Source organism: Cervus elaphus, chromosome 15 (genome assembly GCF_910594005.1).
Source record: "Cervus elaphus chromosome 15, mCerEla1.1, whole genome shotgun sequence".
NCBI classification, from domain to species: domain Eukaryota; kingdom Metazoa; phylum Chordata; class Mammalia; order Artiodactyla; family Cervidae; genus Cervus; species Cervus elaphus.
Window position 1 is genome coordinate 83570045 of NC_057829.1, and position 14977 is coordinate 83585021.

General features: G+C 45.7%; 1 protein-coding gene across 17 annotated transcripts in view; it reads right to left on the bottom strand.

Annotated features, from left to right (window-relative positions):
- Positions 1 to 14977, bottom strand: part of FGFR2 (fibroblast growth factor receptor 2) — a 105506-nt gene that overhangs the window by 63964 nt on the left and 26565 nt on the right. For 9 of the 17 annotated variants that reach the window (XM_043926213.1, XM_043926215.1, XM_043926211.1 and 6 more), the window contains exons 3-5: positions 13343 to 13609; positions 12388 to 12465; positions 2441 to 2610 (exon numbers count right to left, since the gene is read on the bottom strand). In XM_043926213.1, the coding sequence (XP_043782148.1) occupies positions 2441 to 2610; positions 12388 to 12465; positions 13343 to 13609 (515 nt within the window). The remainder of the gene's footprint in view (positions 1 to 2440; positions 2611 to 12387; positions 12466 to 13342; positions 13610 to 14977) is intronic. The other 8 variants (XM_043926217.1, XM_043926224.1, XM_043926216.1 and 5 more) reach the window with 2 other exon arrangements.

Here is a 14977-nt window from a genome sequence, read left to right on the forward strand (position 1 = left end):
TGCATCCATTATATTTCCAGAGAACGTCTAGCGGTAAGAACAAGCCTGTGTGTGTCTGTGGTCAGTCGCTAAGTCACGTCCAATGCCTTGTGACCCCATGGACTGTAGCCCACCAGGTTACAAAGCCCATCCTTTGTCCATGGAATACTCCAAGCAAGAATACTGGACTGGGCCCTCCTCCGGGAGATCTTCCCGACCCAGGGATTGAACCTGAGTCTCCTGCATTGCAGTTGAAGTCTTTACCACTAGTGTCAGCTGGGAAGCCCAAGAACAAGCCCAGGGGCCCAATTTTAGTGGTTTAACCCTTTCTTTACAACCAGCACTGCCTAATGAAATCTGTATCTGTTCATTCCTTTAAAAAAAAAAAAAAAGCCAACTCCAACCTCACTGTGCCCGTCTAAGGACAGAACAAAGAGACAAACCACCCTTCTGCTACCGCTTCCCCCAAAGAGCAAGTTGTGGAGGACAAATGGAGTGTGTCCACTCCACAGCTTCAAAGGCATCCACCTTCCAGTTGATGCACTTCACACATAAACTGCCCACACACACACTTAGAAATGCACTCGTAGGCTTTCCCAATTATCCTCTGGGCTTTTGGCTTCTAGAAAGTCATCTTTCAGTGTTAAAAGCCATAAACTCTTAGAGATGAAAACACTAACCCCCTTTCGAGATGAGTCACTGGGCATGGTATTCCAGGAAAGGGCTCCGGGGCTCTTTGGGTGGAGAGAAGCCCTACCTGACCACAGAAGTGGTGACGCGGGGACTCGAGCGTCATCCAGAGTGATGCTGGTGTGTTAACACAGGTGAGGGGTGCACCAGGGAGAGTCCTCCTAGGTACCACCTGCTCCCACCAAGAAATCCTCTCCCACGTGATTCTTAAGGACCTGGCTGTGCACACTCCATGTTACCCACTGCGCAGGTTTCTCCAATGGTCCCGTGATGCTCATGTCTCCTGATATTCATGACCTCAGTCATCACCTCCCTTGGGGACCTGCTTAATGCAGAAAACAGCCATCAGTGGTAGAATGGCTCGTCCACGATTAGGTTACAGAGGCTGTGACCTCGGTCTTCCTCATGCCCTCCTCCGTCTTGTCTATTCTCCCTCAGGAAGCCAGCTGCCATGCTGTGAGCTGCCCTACAGAGAGGCCCACGTGGCAAAGATCTAAGGGTGGCCTCCAGCCCACGGCCAGTGAGGAACTGAGGCCCTAGTCCAACAACCTGCAAGGAACTAAACCCTGACAACAACCACATGAGTGACTCTGGAAGCAGATTCTTCCCTGTTGATCCTTCAGATAAGATCCCAGCCCTAACTGAAACCGTAATTACAGTCCCATGAGAAGCCTTGAGACAGAAGCCCAGCAAAGCCACACCTGGATTCCTGGCCCATGGAAGCTGTGAATGAATAAATGTTGTTGTTAAAGCTACCAGGTCTCGGGGTAATTGGTTACGCAGGAATGGTAACTGATGCACCCACTCATGTTCCAAATGGACCAAAGAATTTCACAGTAAAGTTTCTGAAGTCTTCCTCACATACTAAATTCACAAAGCTCTCCCTTTCCCGGCTAAATGATCTGGAGATTCTGTATCACTCTTTCTGAGACAATCTTCCTTCTAGCTTGGTCCAGAATCCTTTCCTGATCGCCTTTACCTTAGTGTCTAAAGAAGCCATCACCACTGAACATCGACAGGACAATACACTCCTCTAATTTCACCCATATCAGTGTCCTGATGGCCAGATATTTATCTGCCTTCCTGCTGGACAAGGAACCCCGATGAGCTAAAGGCTGTGTTTTGCCCAGAGCCTCGGACGGTGCCTGCCACAAAGGGCACTGGATCAACGTCTGATGAATGGATGAACAAAGGCCTGAAGGGGCATCTTGGGGGACACGTTGTCCATTTCAGCCTCTCCAGTGAGTGATGAGACTGTATTTCACCATCTCCTGTAATGGGCTCTTCAGAACCCTTGAGGATGGAGGACAGGGAGATTGCCTCTGTCATCTTAGAAGCATTCTCTCTTAATAAGTAATATTTCATACCCCAGTCTCTCATCCAAGTCCATCCACTATTCACACAATCCTGCTCAAACAGGGCAACTGTACTTCTCAAATTCTGCTCCAATTTTAGTTTTACAGACCATAAAACATATAGAAAACAGACTCTCAACTTTCGACCCTTCTTTTATTAAACTCTCTTCATATAAAGAACAACACAAATGGGGATTATGCTTTAAAATCACATGCAAGTCTGGGGTAACTTTTTTAAAATATCAAACGTGGTAATGATCAATTATGATAATTACTGATTTTTTTAAAAAAGAGAATATTCCTTCTATTATTTCCTGCTAACTTTTATTGACTACTTAAAAAATGAAGAAATAAAAATTTAAGTAATGGTATTAAGTATTTTTAAAAATGTAAGCATTTTACAAGCTTCATTCTACCTTATAGCCTCCAATGCGATGCTCCTGCTTAAATTCCTTCCCGTTTTTCAGCCACCTCATGGTTGGTGTTGGATTCCCCCCAGCTGGACAGCGGAACTTGACAGTGTTGGCTGCTGGGACCGCATGTAGCCGTTTTTCCATCTTTTCTGTGTTGGTCCAGTACGGTGCTCCTGTTTTGGAAAACGACATTATAATGTACAGAGATGGACAACTGATCTCCATCAATAAACCCCTAACAGGTTCGTATGTGAACAATCCGACACTTCCAAAACTTCGGGTAATATTTATCCACAGAAACATTTTCTGAAGTCTGATCCAGCTGGCCTCCCAGAAGGTCCCTGGAGATGGACTGCTTAGAGTTTATTAACAGGGAACTTTTCTTTCCCTTGTACTTACTGCCAGAATATAAATTCATGAATGTTTTTAAAATGCTACTTTAGACACAAAGCGACAGACAATACATACAGTAAGAACAGTTGAGTTCTCCCCACCCCAAAAAATATATTATTTTAGATCGCCGCACCTGTGAAATGATCACACATACACATAAACAAATTGTGTTCAAAAGCCACATCAACTTATCCACCGGCGCTTTAAAGGGTGATCAATAGTATAGCTTATCATCTCAACGTGTGCATGTTCAGTCGCTCAGTCATGTCTGATTCTTTGTGACCCCATGGACTGTAGCCCGCCAGGCTCCTCTGTCCATGGGATTTTCCAGGCAAGAATACTGGAGTGGGTTTCCATTTCCTTCTCCAGGGGATCTTTCCAGCCAAGGAATCAAACCTGAGTTTCTTGTGTTTCCTGCATTGGCAGGCAGATTCTTTACCACTGAGCCATCTAGGTAGCCCTTTTACTTGCAGACATGGCCCCAAAAGCTCTCACACATTTAATTCATTTATCCTGACAACAATTCAATTATAATCCCTGTTTACAGATGGGAAAACTGAGTCATGGAGTCGTAACCTGCCCGAAGCCACAGAGCCAGGAAGAGGTGCAACCAGGATTTGAGCCAAGGCAGTTTGATTCTAGAGCCCACTGTCTGTCTCCCCAAACTACTCTCAAAGCATTGGAATCCATACCTTTAACCTCTCTGACATGCAGGATTAGATCCAAGACAGACAGCCTCAACTGGAGGCATGCTGCCTCCTTTTATCACTGCTCAGGATTTCCACTGACAATATCTTGTATGGCGATTTAACTCTTCACATGCATGTTTCTGTCCCAGCAAATATGTAATCAAAATCCCTGTATCCCCCTGCCTAAAGCATCCATCAACAGGGCCTGGAACATCCAAGAACATTCTAGAACACTGAAATTCTAGAAGACGGACCCATAACCACTTACAAGGGTTAGACTGAGCAACAGTTCACACCCCCCACAAACCAGAGGCAGCGTGGGGGGGAAGGGGCTTTGTCTCCAGTATGACTTAGAAGTTTCCTCTCCTGTTCTGTGGATGGCACAGCACATTCCTGGCAGGGTACTGATGCCCTCCACTTAACAGCCAGGTTGTCGTGGTAGAAAGAGGAAGTGGAACAACTGCATTCAGAACACCCACCCCTCTTTACCTCGCCCTTGCTCTTGAAACCTGCTATAAAAAGTGGAGTGAAGATTTCTTAACAGGAACATGCTGTGTCTTCTTCATCCATCAGCTTATCTAAGTGTCAAGGTGGAGGGTGGCGGGGTGGGGAGGTGTGGCTGGTATGGACATGATGCTAAGGCAAAGCCAAGTGAGGCAGAACTTGTCGGTCTGTGTACCAGAGACAGAAGGGCCAGTGGAGGGTGGGAGGGGAGCCAGGGCAGAAGGACCAGAGCCGCGTTCTCGCCTCTGAATCCAGTTGCATCTGTAATGAGCAGGCAACTTGGTAGCCACTTGACTTGGGGTGTCAAACGCCCATAAACACATCTATTCTTTGGAGGGGGTCCCCAGGGAGTACTCAATTTCTATTTATCACAGGTCTCGCAGGGCCTGGCATATCCCGAAACAATTTCAATCATCTTTCATTTGAAAAGCTTCTATTTGGCAAAGTCCATCCACAGCCACTGAAAAAGAAACCGTTAAGAGCACAAAATAAATAATGAGCTTTGTCGCTACACAAAGACTTTTACAAAGCTGACCTAAATGAAAGGCATACCTCACGCCGTCAGGTGCCTGAATTCATGTCATCGCTTTAAGTAAACACAATAGCCTATTCATATGAATTAGCTAAATATTAATGGAGTCACTCTTTCAGATACCATCAATTACAGCTGCCCTGATCCTATGGAATGTCTTTCCTTTCTTTCTTTTTTTTTTTTATATAAAAGAAATCAACAGATACATGCTGTGTACCATTAGGCACGGTTTCCGTGTTCCCTGGGTTGAAAAGCAGACTGGGCTTTAGGCACTAGGAAAATTGCTCTGTTCCTCTCTCGTAGGGCTCAGCTGTGGGTGAGCCTGCAACCTGCCCAGGTATCACCCACACCACATGGGCACCTATGCTTGTAGCCTGTGGCAACAGCACACTGGCAATGAGGGCCTTTTACTCGGCGCCGGAGTAATGATCTAAGGACAAGAGGGAAAGAATTTTGCTGGAATTTCTGGCAGGTAGCCACTTTCCTGGGGTGAAATTTCAATCATCAACACTGCACCTATAAAACCTGCTTCTGCAAAACAGACACGGCCGTGTTTCTCTTCTAAAGGCTCAGAGATCACAGGTGAGTGGGGCACCATGAAATCTAATCAACAAAGTAGAAGCCAATAGCCTACACGACCATCACTGGAAACCTGAATTCATGACATCTGCTCTCCCTGAGGAACTGTAAAGCTTGACTCAACAGAAAGGGCCAAGGTTTCAAGGTTCCCTGAGTAGCAGCGATGCTCAACCCCCATCCAACCCCACTCTGGGTGATAACATCATACAGGCATGATGTGCTTTTGTGACGAGGCTTTCCTTCAAGGTGTCCAGCTCACAGATTTTATTACAGGTGTGATGCTGGAGGGGAGGGGCTATTTTAATCTTTTACAATGGCTCTTTCTGAAATAAACTAGCTTTGCAAAACTTGAAGAATCTGGAAGGTCTAGAAAAATAATCACACAGCAGGAACAGCTCCGCTGTGTTCCCAACATCAGTGTCCTCTGCAAACTCTGTCTTCAGTGCTTCCCGCTGTGTGTGCAGTGTGGACACGTGGAAATGCCAGGGCCCCCACTCCATAAACTACAGCGCAGCTGGTGAGAAACAGGGACCAGGCCCATGAAAAAGCTCCTCTACCGAAGGAGGCCCTCTTCCAGCCCAAGGCTGTGAAAGCATGAACAACTTCCATTTGCAGGAGGAACTCACTTAACAAATTAACGACCTACAAAGGGAGAGACGACTGGAGCACTCAGTAGGCGCTCAATATCGATGGCCAAGGCCACATCATGTTGCCTGAAAGAAGTGTACGGCATCCACTTTGTAAACCTTCCCTGGTATGATCTTAGCGATCTATTTAATAGAGAGGGAACTGTGGCACAAACCCCTGATGACACAAACATGGATCATACTTAAATCAGAAGTAAATAAGTTGACCTAGACATAGGTATGGCCCTTTCTGCTCTGACATGCTCAAATCTTCTGATGTAGTATGTAGCAAAAGCACATTCTCTTAGTCATTAAAAACTAATAATGACCAACTTAAAGGGACAGTCAGACCCAGCCGAAATAAATAAGTACAATCGCATCCTCAAGGCTTACCTACTCATTATCGTCTTCTACACTGAAACAGATATTGTATGTTAGTAACGATGCCGAGGAAGTACAATTTTAATAGAGCAGAAGCCTCTTAACACGTGTCTGGCGAAGCAGATTTATAACCCCACCAAAACATCCCTCAAAGTTCCCTCCACACAGCCTTTCTTAATCCCCTTCATCCCACCAATAAAGATCCCCTACTCCTTCGCTGGGCCACCATTTTCTCAGTTATGTGTATGTCTCCATGCCCAGGGCCTTTCTATACTGAAATAAATTCCTTTCAATGTCTGATGATAAGGAAGAGGGGATCACCTGGAGAGGTACAGCTTAAGTCATCTTCAGACGATGGAGCAGACACCCAAGTGTTTATTGAATGGATGGATGGATAAATGGACGGATGGATAAACAGATGGATGGACAGACCAGACAGACAATCGTTAAAAGCCTGAGCTATAAAATGAGGGCATTGAACTGAAAGTTCTGATAAGGCCCTTCCCAGTTCTAACATTCTTTTCAGATATCTGTCCATATCCTACACAGATACTGATTCTGTCAGTAAATGGTGGGATCAGAGGCTTTGTTTTGACCCAGTGACTTAAACCTAAGGAGAAAACATGGACTGCCGAGCCTGTTCCCACAAAAACCCTCATGCATCTCAACTCTAACATCTAAGGGTTACGGTGTTCTCTCTTTCTCTAACCAAACAGAGAGAATACAGCCTGGGGGTTTAAAGGAAAAACAGGAACTCATATTACCACTGTACCAAAAGAGACCCCACTGACCATCTGGCCCAACGGCTGGTATGATCAATGTCATTCAGAAAGGTTAAGTGATTTGATCAAGGTCACACGGCCAGAGGCTGGGCCAAGGCTAGATCCAAGTCTCCAACTCCCTAGGCAGTGCTCTTTCAACCACTCCATGCTGCCCTTTGAACTCTCCCATGGTAATTAAGTCAAAAGTTCAAGATTTATGTGAGCTGTGGCCACTGATGACTGCCAACTGTATTTTTATTGATGTAAAAATAATAAAAAAAAAAAAACACAGCCTGTTTCAGCTCCTAGATTAAGCCTCACAAACTCTCTAAAGCCCCACTAAGGCCTCTGTCTTAAGTCTATAATTAGGGCCTTTAAAAATATCACTAATCAGGACATTTCAATGCTTTGACCCTTGATGAGGGAAAGGGTATGTGTCTGAGAGCTCTCCCCCATCCTCACCACAGACTGCACTTCATCTGACTTCAGTTTTGCATAGAGAAAGAGAAAACAAACCTGACAAAAGTATGAAGATGTCAGTGAAGGTGTGGCTGTAGGGGGCAGGAGGGCTTTATTTGCGAAGTTTCATTAAAAGGACAACTTGCTGATCAGTGAGGCATTCAGTAAGACACACTTTAGAACAAACCAGGCAAATGACCCCCTACTGGGAGGCCAGTTGCCCGCAGAGGTCCCCAGGCTCTGCCTTCAGCCTGAGACAACCGCTGTTGGACCAGAGGAAGGCTGAGAAAGAAAAGATATTCAACCTGGCTGAGTAGATGGAATATCATCACTGGCTTCTGTGATAAAACACCCAAACCAGTTTGTGATGAGGTTTCACTGAAAAGGCATTTCAAAAACTTTAGGCAGCTTACATGTTTTTTTCAAAAATGCATTTTCTTCAACTCCTGGAAACTTCAACACAACTAAGAAACCAGCATTACCAACTTAGAGACAACCTCTACCAAGGAACAATCCCAATTAGAGCAAATGTGACCGTGATCTCCTACCATCAGTAGGTCTGTCGATGCAAGTTCAGAATCTCAGGCCAAGAACCTTCATTTTCCCGTTACTTCCAAGAAAAAAAAAAAAAAACCCTTTCTCCCTAGCATGGAAGATGGGCAGCTGCAGGTCTCAAGGAGAATAAAACAAAAATAGAAAATTATCTTCTCTCTCTTCACTCAATAGTTAGAACCACACTCCACTTGATACAGCTGTCTTACTATCAACTCCCTCTAGTTAAGCAGCCAACTGAAACTTCTGTCAATCATGTTCAAGCTCTTCGGAGACAAAAATCACTTAAACACAAGCTGGAGGTAATAAAAGTACCTTGAAAAAACGGACAGACATGTATACTTATTTGCTGCCAGATAACCCATTAAGATACCGAGTACCTAGGGAAGGCAAGGACTAGTTAAGTTATGCTTTTCTAAGCTGAAAGATAAAGCTTGAACCTTTCAAAATCCTCAACCTGGATGCATTTCAAAAATTAGCATTTGAAATTACAACTTTCTGTCCAGAGAAAGTCTCTTTCACCAAAGGGCATATGTAACAGCATTATTTCCTGGCAGCCAGGCTTGTAATGACATCACAAGATTGTTCCGTTCAGGGAACCGTCTAGCACTGGTAAAGCGTGACGTCATCAGCAAGTCAGCTGCTAAAATATGACCGGAGAATGCCCTTCACATCTGTGATGGAAGGACCTGACTTAAAATCGGGGGGTGGGGGGTGGGGGGGGTTAGATCAATCAAATCAGCTCACTGGAGGGATTTTCAAAGCACGTGCAGCAGGATGTTAATAGATGCTATATTTTTTAAAAGGGTCTTATGGTCAATCAGTTTGGAAAACCCTGGGAATGGACAAAAAGAAACAGATGTTTTCCTACAGAACTTCTCAGAGCTTATATTAGGCTGATAGGCACCATAAGTCTTTGAGAAAGGGTTACAGTATGAGATATTCTCCAAATTCATTTTAAAATACAACTGATTTTTGGCAGAGGATTATTCGGAATCAGGGTTCCCAAGGATACTCTTTGAGAAACACCGAGTTGTTCTCTTCATGTACAGACCAAACCTGAACACTGCTCTGTTTTTAACGGGATCCGTAAAAGAGATTATGGGAGGACGGTGATACCACAAAATATTCATTCAACATCTGGGCTAGTCATTGCCCTTCAGAAGCAATCTAAGGCGAAAGGCAGGTCCGAGATGCTACCTGATACTGAATGTGATACCAAACGTTGTACAACGTACAATATCATGCAAACACTCAAAGCCACTCAATCGGCCAGTATAAACAAGGAAAGCTACAGAGGGGCCCACTGTTGAGTTAGGTCTCGTAGGAAGAAGTAGAAGTTCAGCTATACCTGAACACTGCAGAACATTCCCATAAAAATCAAATCAGACCCGGAGGTTAATGCATAGCAGTTTCATGGCCAAAACGCAACAAACCTGCCTTAATTTTTGACTGTTATTTTTACCATTATATTTGGCTACCATGCTTTCTGTACTCCATACAGAATCTAAAAAGAACTCTACCAGGCAGATAAGCTTGCCTTCTTAAGAGTGCACTGCCAGAATTAGATAAACAAGAATATCAGCAACCGGAGTAACCTGCCATCTATTTTTCAAGTCAGATGATGGACAACTAATGTGGACCAACCCCCAAAAAACTCTTTTTGGAGAAGCTCAGAAATATCACTGTCAGCACAGGGTCACTGAAGCATCGTTTGTTAACTTCACTAAAGGGGAACTTTCAAACACACCCCAGGGGCATTTCCAGACAATCAGAAGGCACCCAAGGAATCCATTTGGACACATGAGTGGTTTCCAGGTGGCTGAAAATGCAAAGAATTCGGTGCTTCTACAATTTTCCCTATTAATCAGGTCAGGCATTTGACACTCGAGGTGGCAAAAAATTGTTTTAATGGCAACATCCCCTTCCCCGCTTTGCCAATTACCCTGGCCGTGGCATTCCTCTGTCCACGCCGGCCACAGCTGCTTAATCTCAGCTGCCCCAGGCCGCACCTGTGAATCACACCAGCCTAATCACAGTAACAGATGGCAGAGGCCACGCAGCCAGCTAAGAACTGCTATCACTTTAAATCGCGTCTAATGTTTCACGGGCCCCAAAGAGAGGCAGTTCCCGACAGCAGTATCTCCCTGGTACAGCTAACACCAGCCCTTAATCACTCCAGAGCACCCACTTCAGGGCAAAGTTGGTGTCATTCGAGAGCTAATTACAAAGAACCCTGGTTGCAAGGTGAAGGCACGGTGATTCACTCAGCGTAGGCTGGCATTCATTAAATGGAACAACCCACTACCTGGGCACTGGGCAGTCAGCACTGGTGTTCGGGATGCAAAGAGACTCATCAGAGAGGGAGACCAGACACAGAAGTAGTTCATTCAGCCTACCTGTTACATCACCTATACCTTCTGCTACATTTGATTACTTCCTGCGTGTTCTGGGTAACATGCTGTCAGGCAGGGGGCTGATCACTAGGACAAGGCAGTTCTCCGGCACGGCAACAGAACCTCGCCGAGTCTGATGCCCCAGTCAATAGCAATGGCTACCACACGTGGGTACCACATTAGAGCTGCCCACAACTCTGCGAGCATCCTCCTCCCACCTGCATCATCACCCTGGGGATGGGCAGAGGGGCATGGCGATTAGACAGGCAACAAGCCTAGGTCTGAACTGCAGCTCCGCTTTGTGTTCACTGAATCACAGATTCTCAATCAATAAAACACAAACAACTCCTCTCTCCACCTTAAGAGGTTGCTGGGGGCACTGACTGAACCAGCAGTCAGAGCAGAGCTTGCCCTGAGCAGACTCTTTTCATAACCGTCAGGCTCACGGCCTCTCGTGCCAGAGCCAATAATAAGTGAGTGACGTGTTCTAATCTACCAGTGTTTTATTACTAAGTCACGATAATAAGAACAACAACCTTGTTAAAAGGCTGTTTCAAATCACAGTGGAAGACACTTTCACTCACCCTGTCACCCTCTGTTTTACCAACAAGCCTTCTAACAGTAAACTCCTATTGGAGGCAGACCTGTGTGTGTGTGAATACAAAAGCCAGTGGTTCTCACACTAACTGTGCATCAGAGTGAGTTCCAAAGTTTCTAATTCAGCAGGCGGTCTGGGGTGGGCCCTGAGAATCTTCATTTTTAGTAAGTTCTTAAGTAATGATGATGATAGTGGTCCAGACTGCAAGCTTTCTCTTGTCAGAGAGTGAAAACTAACATAAGCCAAAATATGTCCCTTTTTGCCTATGCTGCTAGGAGACTCAGAGACAAATCCAGTTCCCCATTGAAGCAAAACATTATCCCAGGTGCTGAACAACATTGATTATCTCTTCTTCCTTGAAAAAGCCCTGGGTCTATTTTAATAACTAATTGTCCCATTATTTAGGTCTTGTTTAAATTTACTAAACTGACTAATATCCTTTTGAGAAAATGAAGACTATAACATCTAAGCCAAGAATGCCAACGACCGACGTAAGATCACTTTGGAAATATTCCAGCCATGTTATTGGAAAATACAACTTGTATTTAATCTTCTTTATTGAATAAACTCACAAATGTTTTTCTGAGCAGTGTACAAATATGCACTCACTAATCTTCATAACAGCCCCCAAAGATTGTTATCATTCCCATTTTACAGATGAAGAAACTGAGGCACGGAAGTTAAATTACTTGCCCAATTTAGCAGTGTTGGAGCAAGATTTGAACCAAGGCTGCCCAGCTCTGAGAGGCCCACATTCTCACTCACCAAGTAAAGGCCTCCTAGTGTCAGTTAAGGTAGTGCTCTGACTATCCTTAAACATGCAAACAGCATTTGGTGTCCCCCTTTTCTACTGGCAATATAAGGCACGCTTCCCTTATTTCTGCTCAGCAAGCAATAATATCTCAGAAGGCCAAGATTTCGCAAGCTCTGCACTATCAACATTCTGGAGAAGAAATTCTTTGTTATGGGGCTGTCTTGTGTATTGAAAAGCTGTTTATGAGCAGCATCCCTGGCCTCTTTGATGCCACTAGCATCACCCCATTCCTTCGGTGAGACAACCAAACATTGCCCCGTGTCCCCCAGGGGAGGGGGAAGGAGGAGAATTCCCCCAAGTGGAGAACCACTGGGTCAGGCCAAGCAACATTGACAGGAAGAAGATAGGATGTCATATGATTCTGCTGGCTTTACATCTCCAGATAGCGAGGAACCAGAGGGGAAAAGCAAACCAAGGAAAGAAAAGTCATGAGTGCTTTCAAAAGAAAGTGGCTACTGACACAATAAGAATGGACAAACAGTACAGAAGGGTGTACAGTAACACTGCTTTATTCTCAGATTTGAAAGTCAGGAAGAGAAGGCACAGTGGAGAGGTGGGGACTGCAGTCAACAGCTTCCAGAGGAGTCGCCAGGGAGACAGCTACGAGTCAGGACTTCCCACCGAGCTCTCCTCTCTCGGGGACGTTCGGAGACGGTAATTACTTACTCTTGCTGTTACTGTTCTCACTGACAAAATCCTCCGAGCCATCTGCGTCGTCCTCGTCATCTCCGGATGAGATGGCATCTGTATTCAAAAGAACACAGCCATGGTTGTGTTTTTGCAAAGCAAAAGGTTGCAATCATCTATAGCTCAGTCCCTCTGGAAAGGGAATTCAACAACCCAGGAACCCAGGCAAAAAAAAAAGTCTGAGATCGTGTTTAGTTAAGATGGTTTTAATGGCTTAAATTTTTTCTCCGTGATGACAGTTGGTCTATATTATGATTCTTCACGTGTTCTGCTTTCATATTATTTAAACATGCTATAAAATGGGATACACTGAAACGGGATTTTAAGCTTCAAATGGTATTCAAGTCCCCAACAAATTTACTGATTGTGTAATAGCTGAAGATTCTTTCCAACGCAATCTTTCAGCACTCAGGGTCTCCTTCAAGAAAGGAATTAGTCCCTAGAAAAACTTAATCCTGTGGTCTTCTGACTGTTTACTAATAATCTGAAAGCAGAATTTTAAACTCAGCCACGAAAGGGGACCTGGGCAGTGCCCCCTTGCCACGTGGGAAAAGTCAAGGAGAGAAACTCGAATTTTAACAAAAGGAAGCAGAAATCTTTGGCATCCAAATTTCAATCCTATGTTCTAAACGCCAAGGATGCCGATGGTATAGGAGTTAAAAAAAAAAAAAGATGTGTTTTTTACTTATAGGAAAGTGTGTGGTCTTAAAAATGTAACGTTGCATATGAGAACCCTGTCATTTTTAACGACCAGCCTCCTCTTATATACCAGGTCCGTAGAAGAACTTCAAAAACAGATCAATCACCAACTGTGAAGCTCTGTGCCCAGCATCCAATTAGCAGACCCCACCGTGGATTTCACTGGTCTGACAAGACTTTACCCAGAAAAACGACTACAGGGAAGAGAAAGCGGAGGGCTGGCAGGCCAACTCACCTGTGACATTGACCATGAAGTAGACAGTCTCACTGTCTACGTTCCTAGCAGCAGTACAAGCATAGAGGCCGGAGTCTCTAGGCGTGGCGCCTTTTATCTGCAAATACTCCCCAATAAGCACTGTCCTATTGTTGGGCCCCAAGTGTACCCCATCCTTAGTCCAACTGATCATGGCGGCATCTCGCAACAGGCAGCGCAACTCTAGCGACTCCCGGGGCGCAGCCACGTAAACTTCTGGTTGGGAGATTTGGTATTTGGTTGGTGGCTCTGCAGAAAGGCGGGAGAGAGAAGATGGAGACAGATGGGAAAAGAGGAAAAGGAGAGAACGTCCAACAAAGGTCAGTGGAGGCCCCTTGACTCCCAGGAGAGGCAGTTCACAGGTTGTTTTCTCTTTTCGGAAATGGCCCCAGGGGTGTCTGTCTGCCTCTCCTTGTACCCCAGGAAGCTGCCCTCACCAAGGAGCAGAGGAGTGTCTGAAACCAACCGCAGGAAGCACCCAGCAAAAGCTGCCCCATTCAGTCTCCAACAAACCATAGAGCGTTCAACACAAACCCAAAACCCAACCGGCAACGACACTGTACAACTTTGAAGTCGATTGTTAATCCAATGCCTGCTTACCCACGCGGCACCTGAGAAAGTATAGCATTGAGGCATTTTTAATTTATAAACATGTGCGTTTCACAAATGGTTTCATTCCACATGACTGTGTTGACTGTGTACACACACACACACACCTCTCCCTATTTGTGTGTGCTGACTTCCCCTGTTATCACAAATCTGAGCTTCTTAAAAAGAAATGCCTCAGTTTCTCAGGCTCAGAACACTGCTGGTCTGGGAGACTTACTTCTGTGCTGGCCCAGCTGGGACACACTGTTTTTTCCTTAAAATGATAAAAACCTGGAGGCCTTCATGTTAAAACCCAAAAGACAAAACATGCCCCAGGGAGCTGAGGGACGGCCCCCATCGCACTTGTGTGTGTTAGTCACTCAGTCGTGTCCAGCTTTTTTTGTGATCCTGTGGATTGTAGCCCGTCAGGCTTCTCTGTCCATGGGATTTTCCAGGCAAGAGTACTGGAGTGGGCTGCCATTCCCTTCTCCAGGGGATCTTCCCAACCCAGGGATCAAACCCAGGTCTCCCACATTGTGGGCAGACTCTTTACTGTTTGAGCCAGCAGGGAAGCCCATTTAAATGGATCTTAAATCGCACTTAAATGGATCCAAAGAAGGTGCGGAGGGCTGCAGGCCTGGTGCTCCATCTGGAGAGCTGGACCCCTCGCTGATCCCCAGCCCGCACCACACAGCCCGGGTTCCAGTCTCCTCGGCCTTCTTCTGCCTTGTCTCCTTTAGAGCTTTCCCTTCTCCCCTGCCTGCCCACTGAACCCCGCCCGTCCTTCACACCCGGATCATGAGAGCCTGCCACCAGCCACCCGGGCCCAGAACAAAGTGGGTCTCCCCTCTCCACAAGCTCCTGGGGACGGGCCCCATTCCTGACGGACTTGTCCCATCCCCCGAGGAGATGCCCAAAGACCCCAGAGGAAGGCCTGAGGTCTCCGGCCCTTAGCGAGCCCCTCCCCTGCCCCAGGCAGGCGCATGGAAGGTGATTGTTACAAATCATGGTCTCGGTGACTCAAGAGGT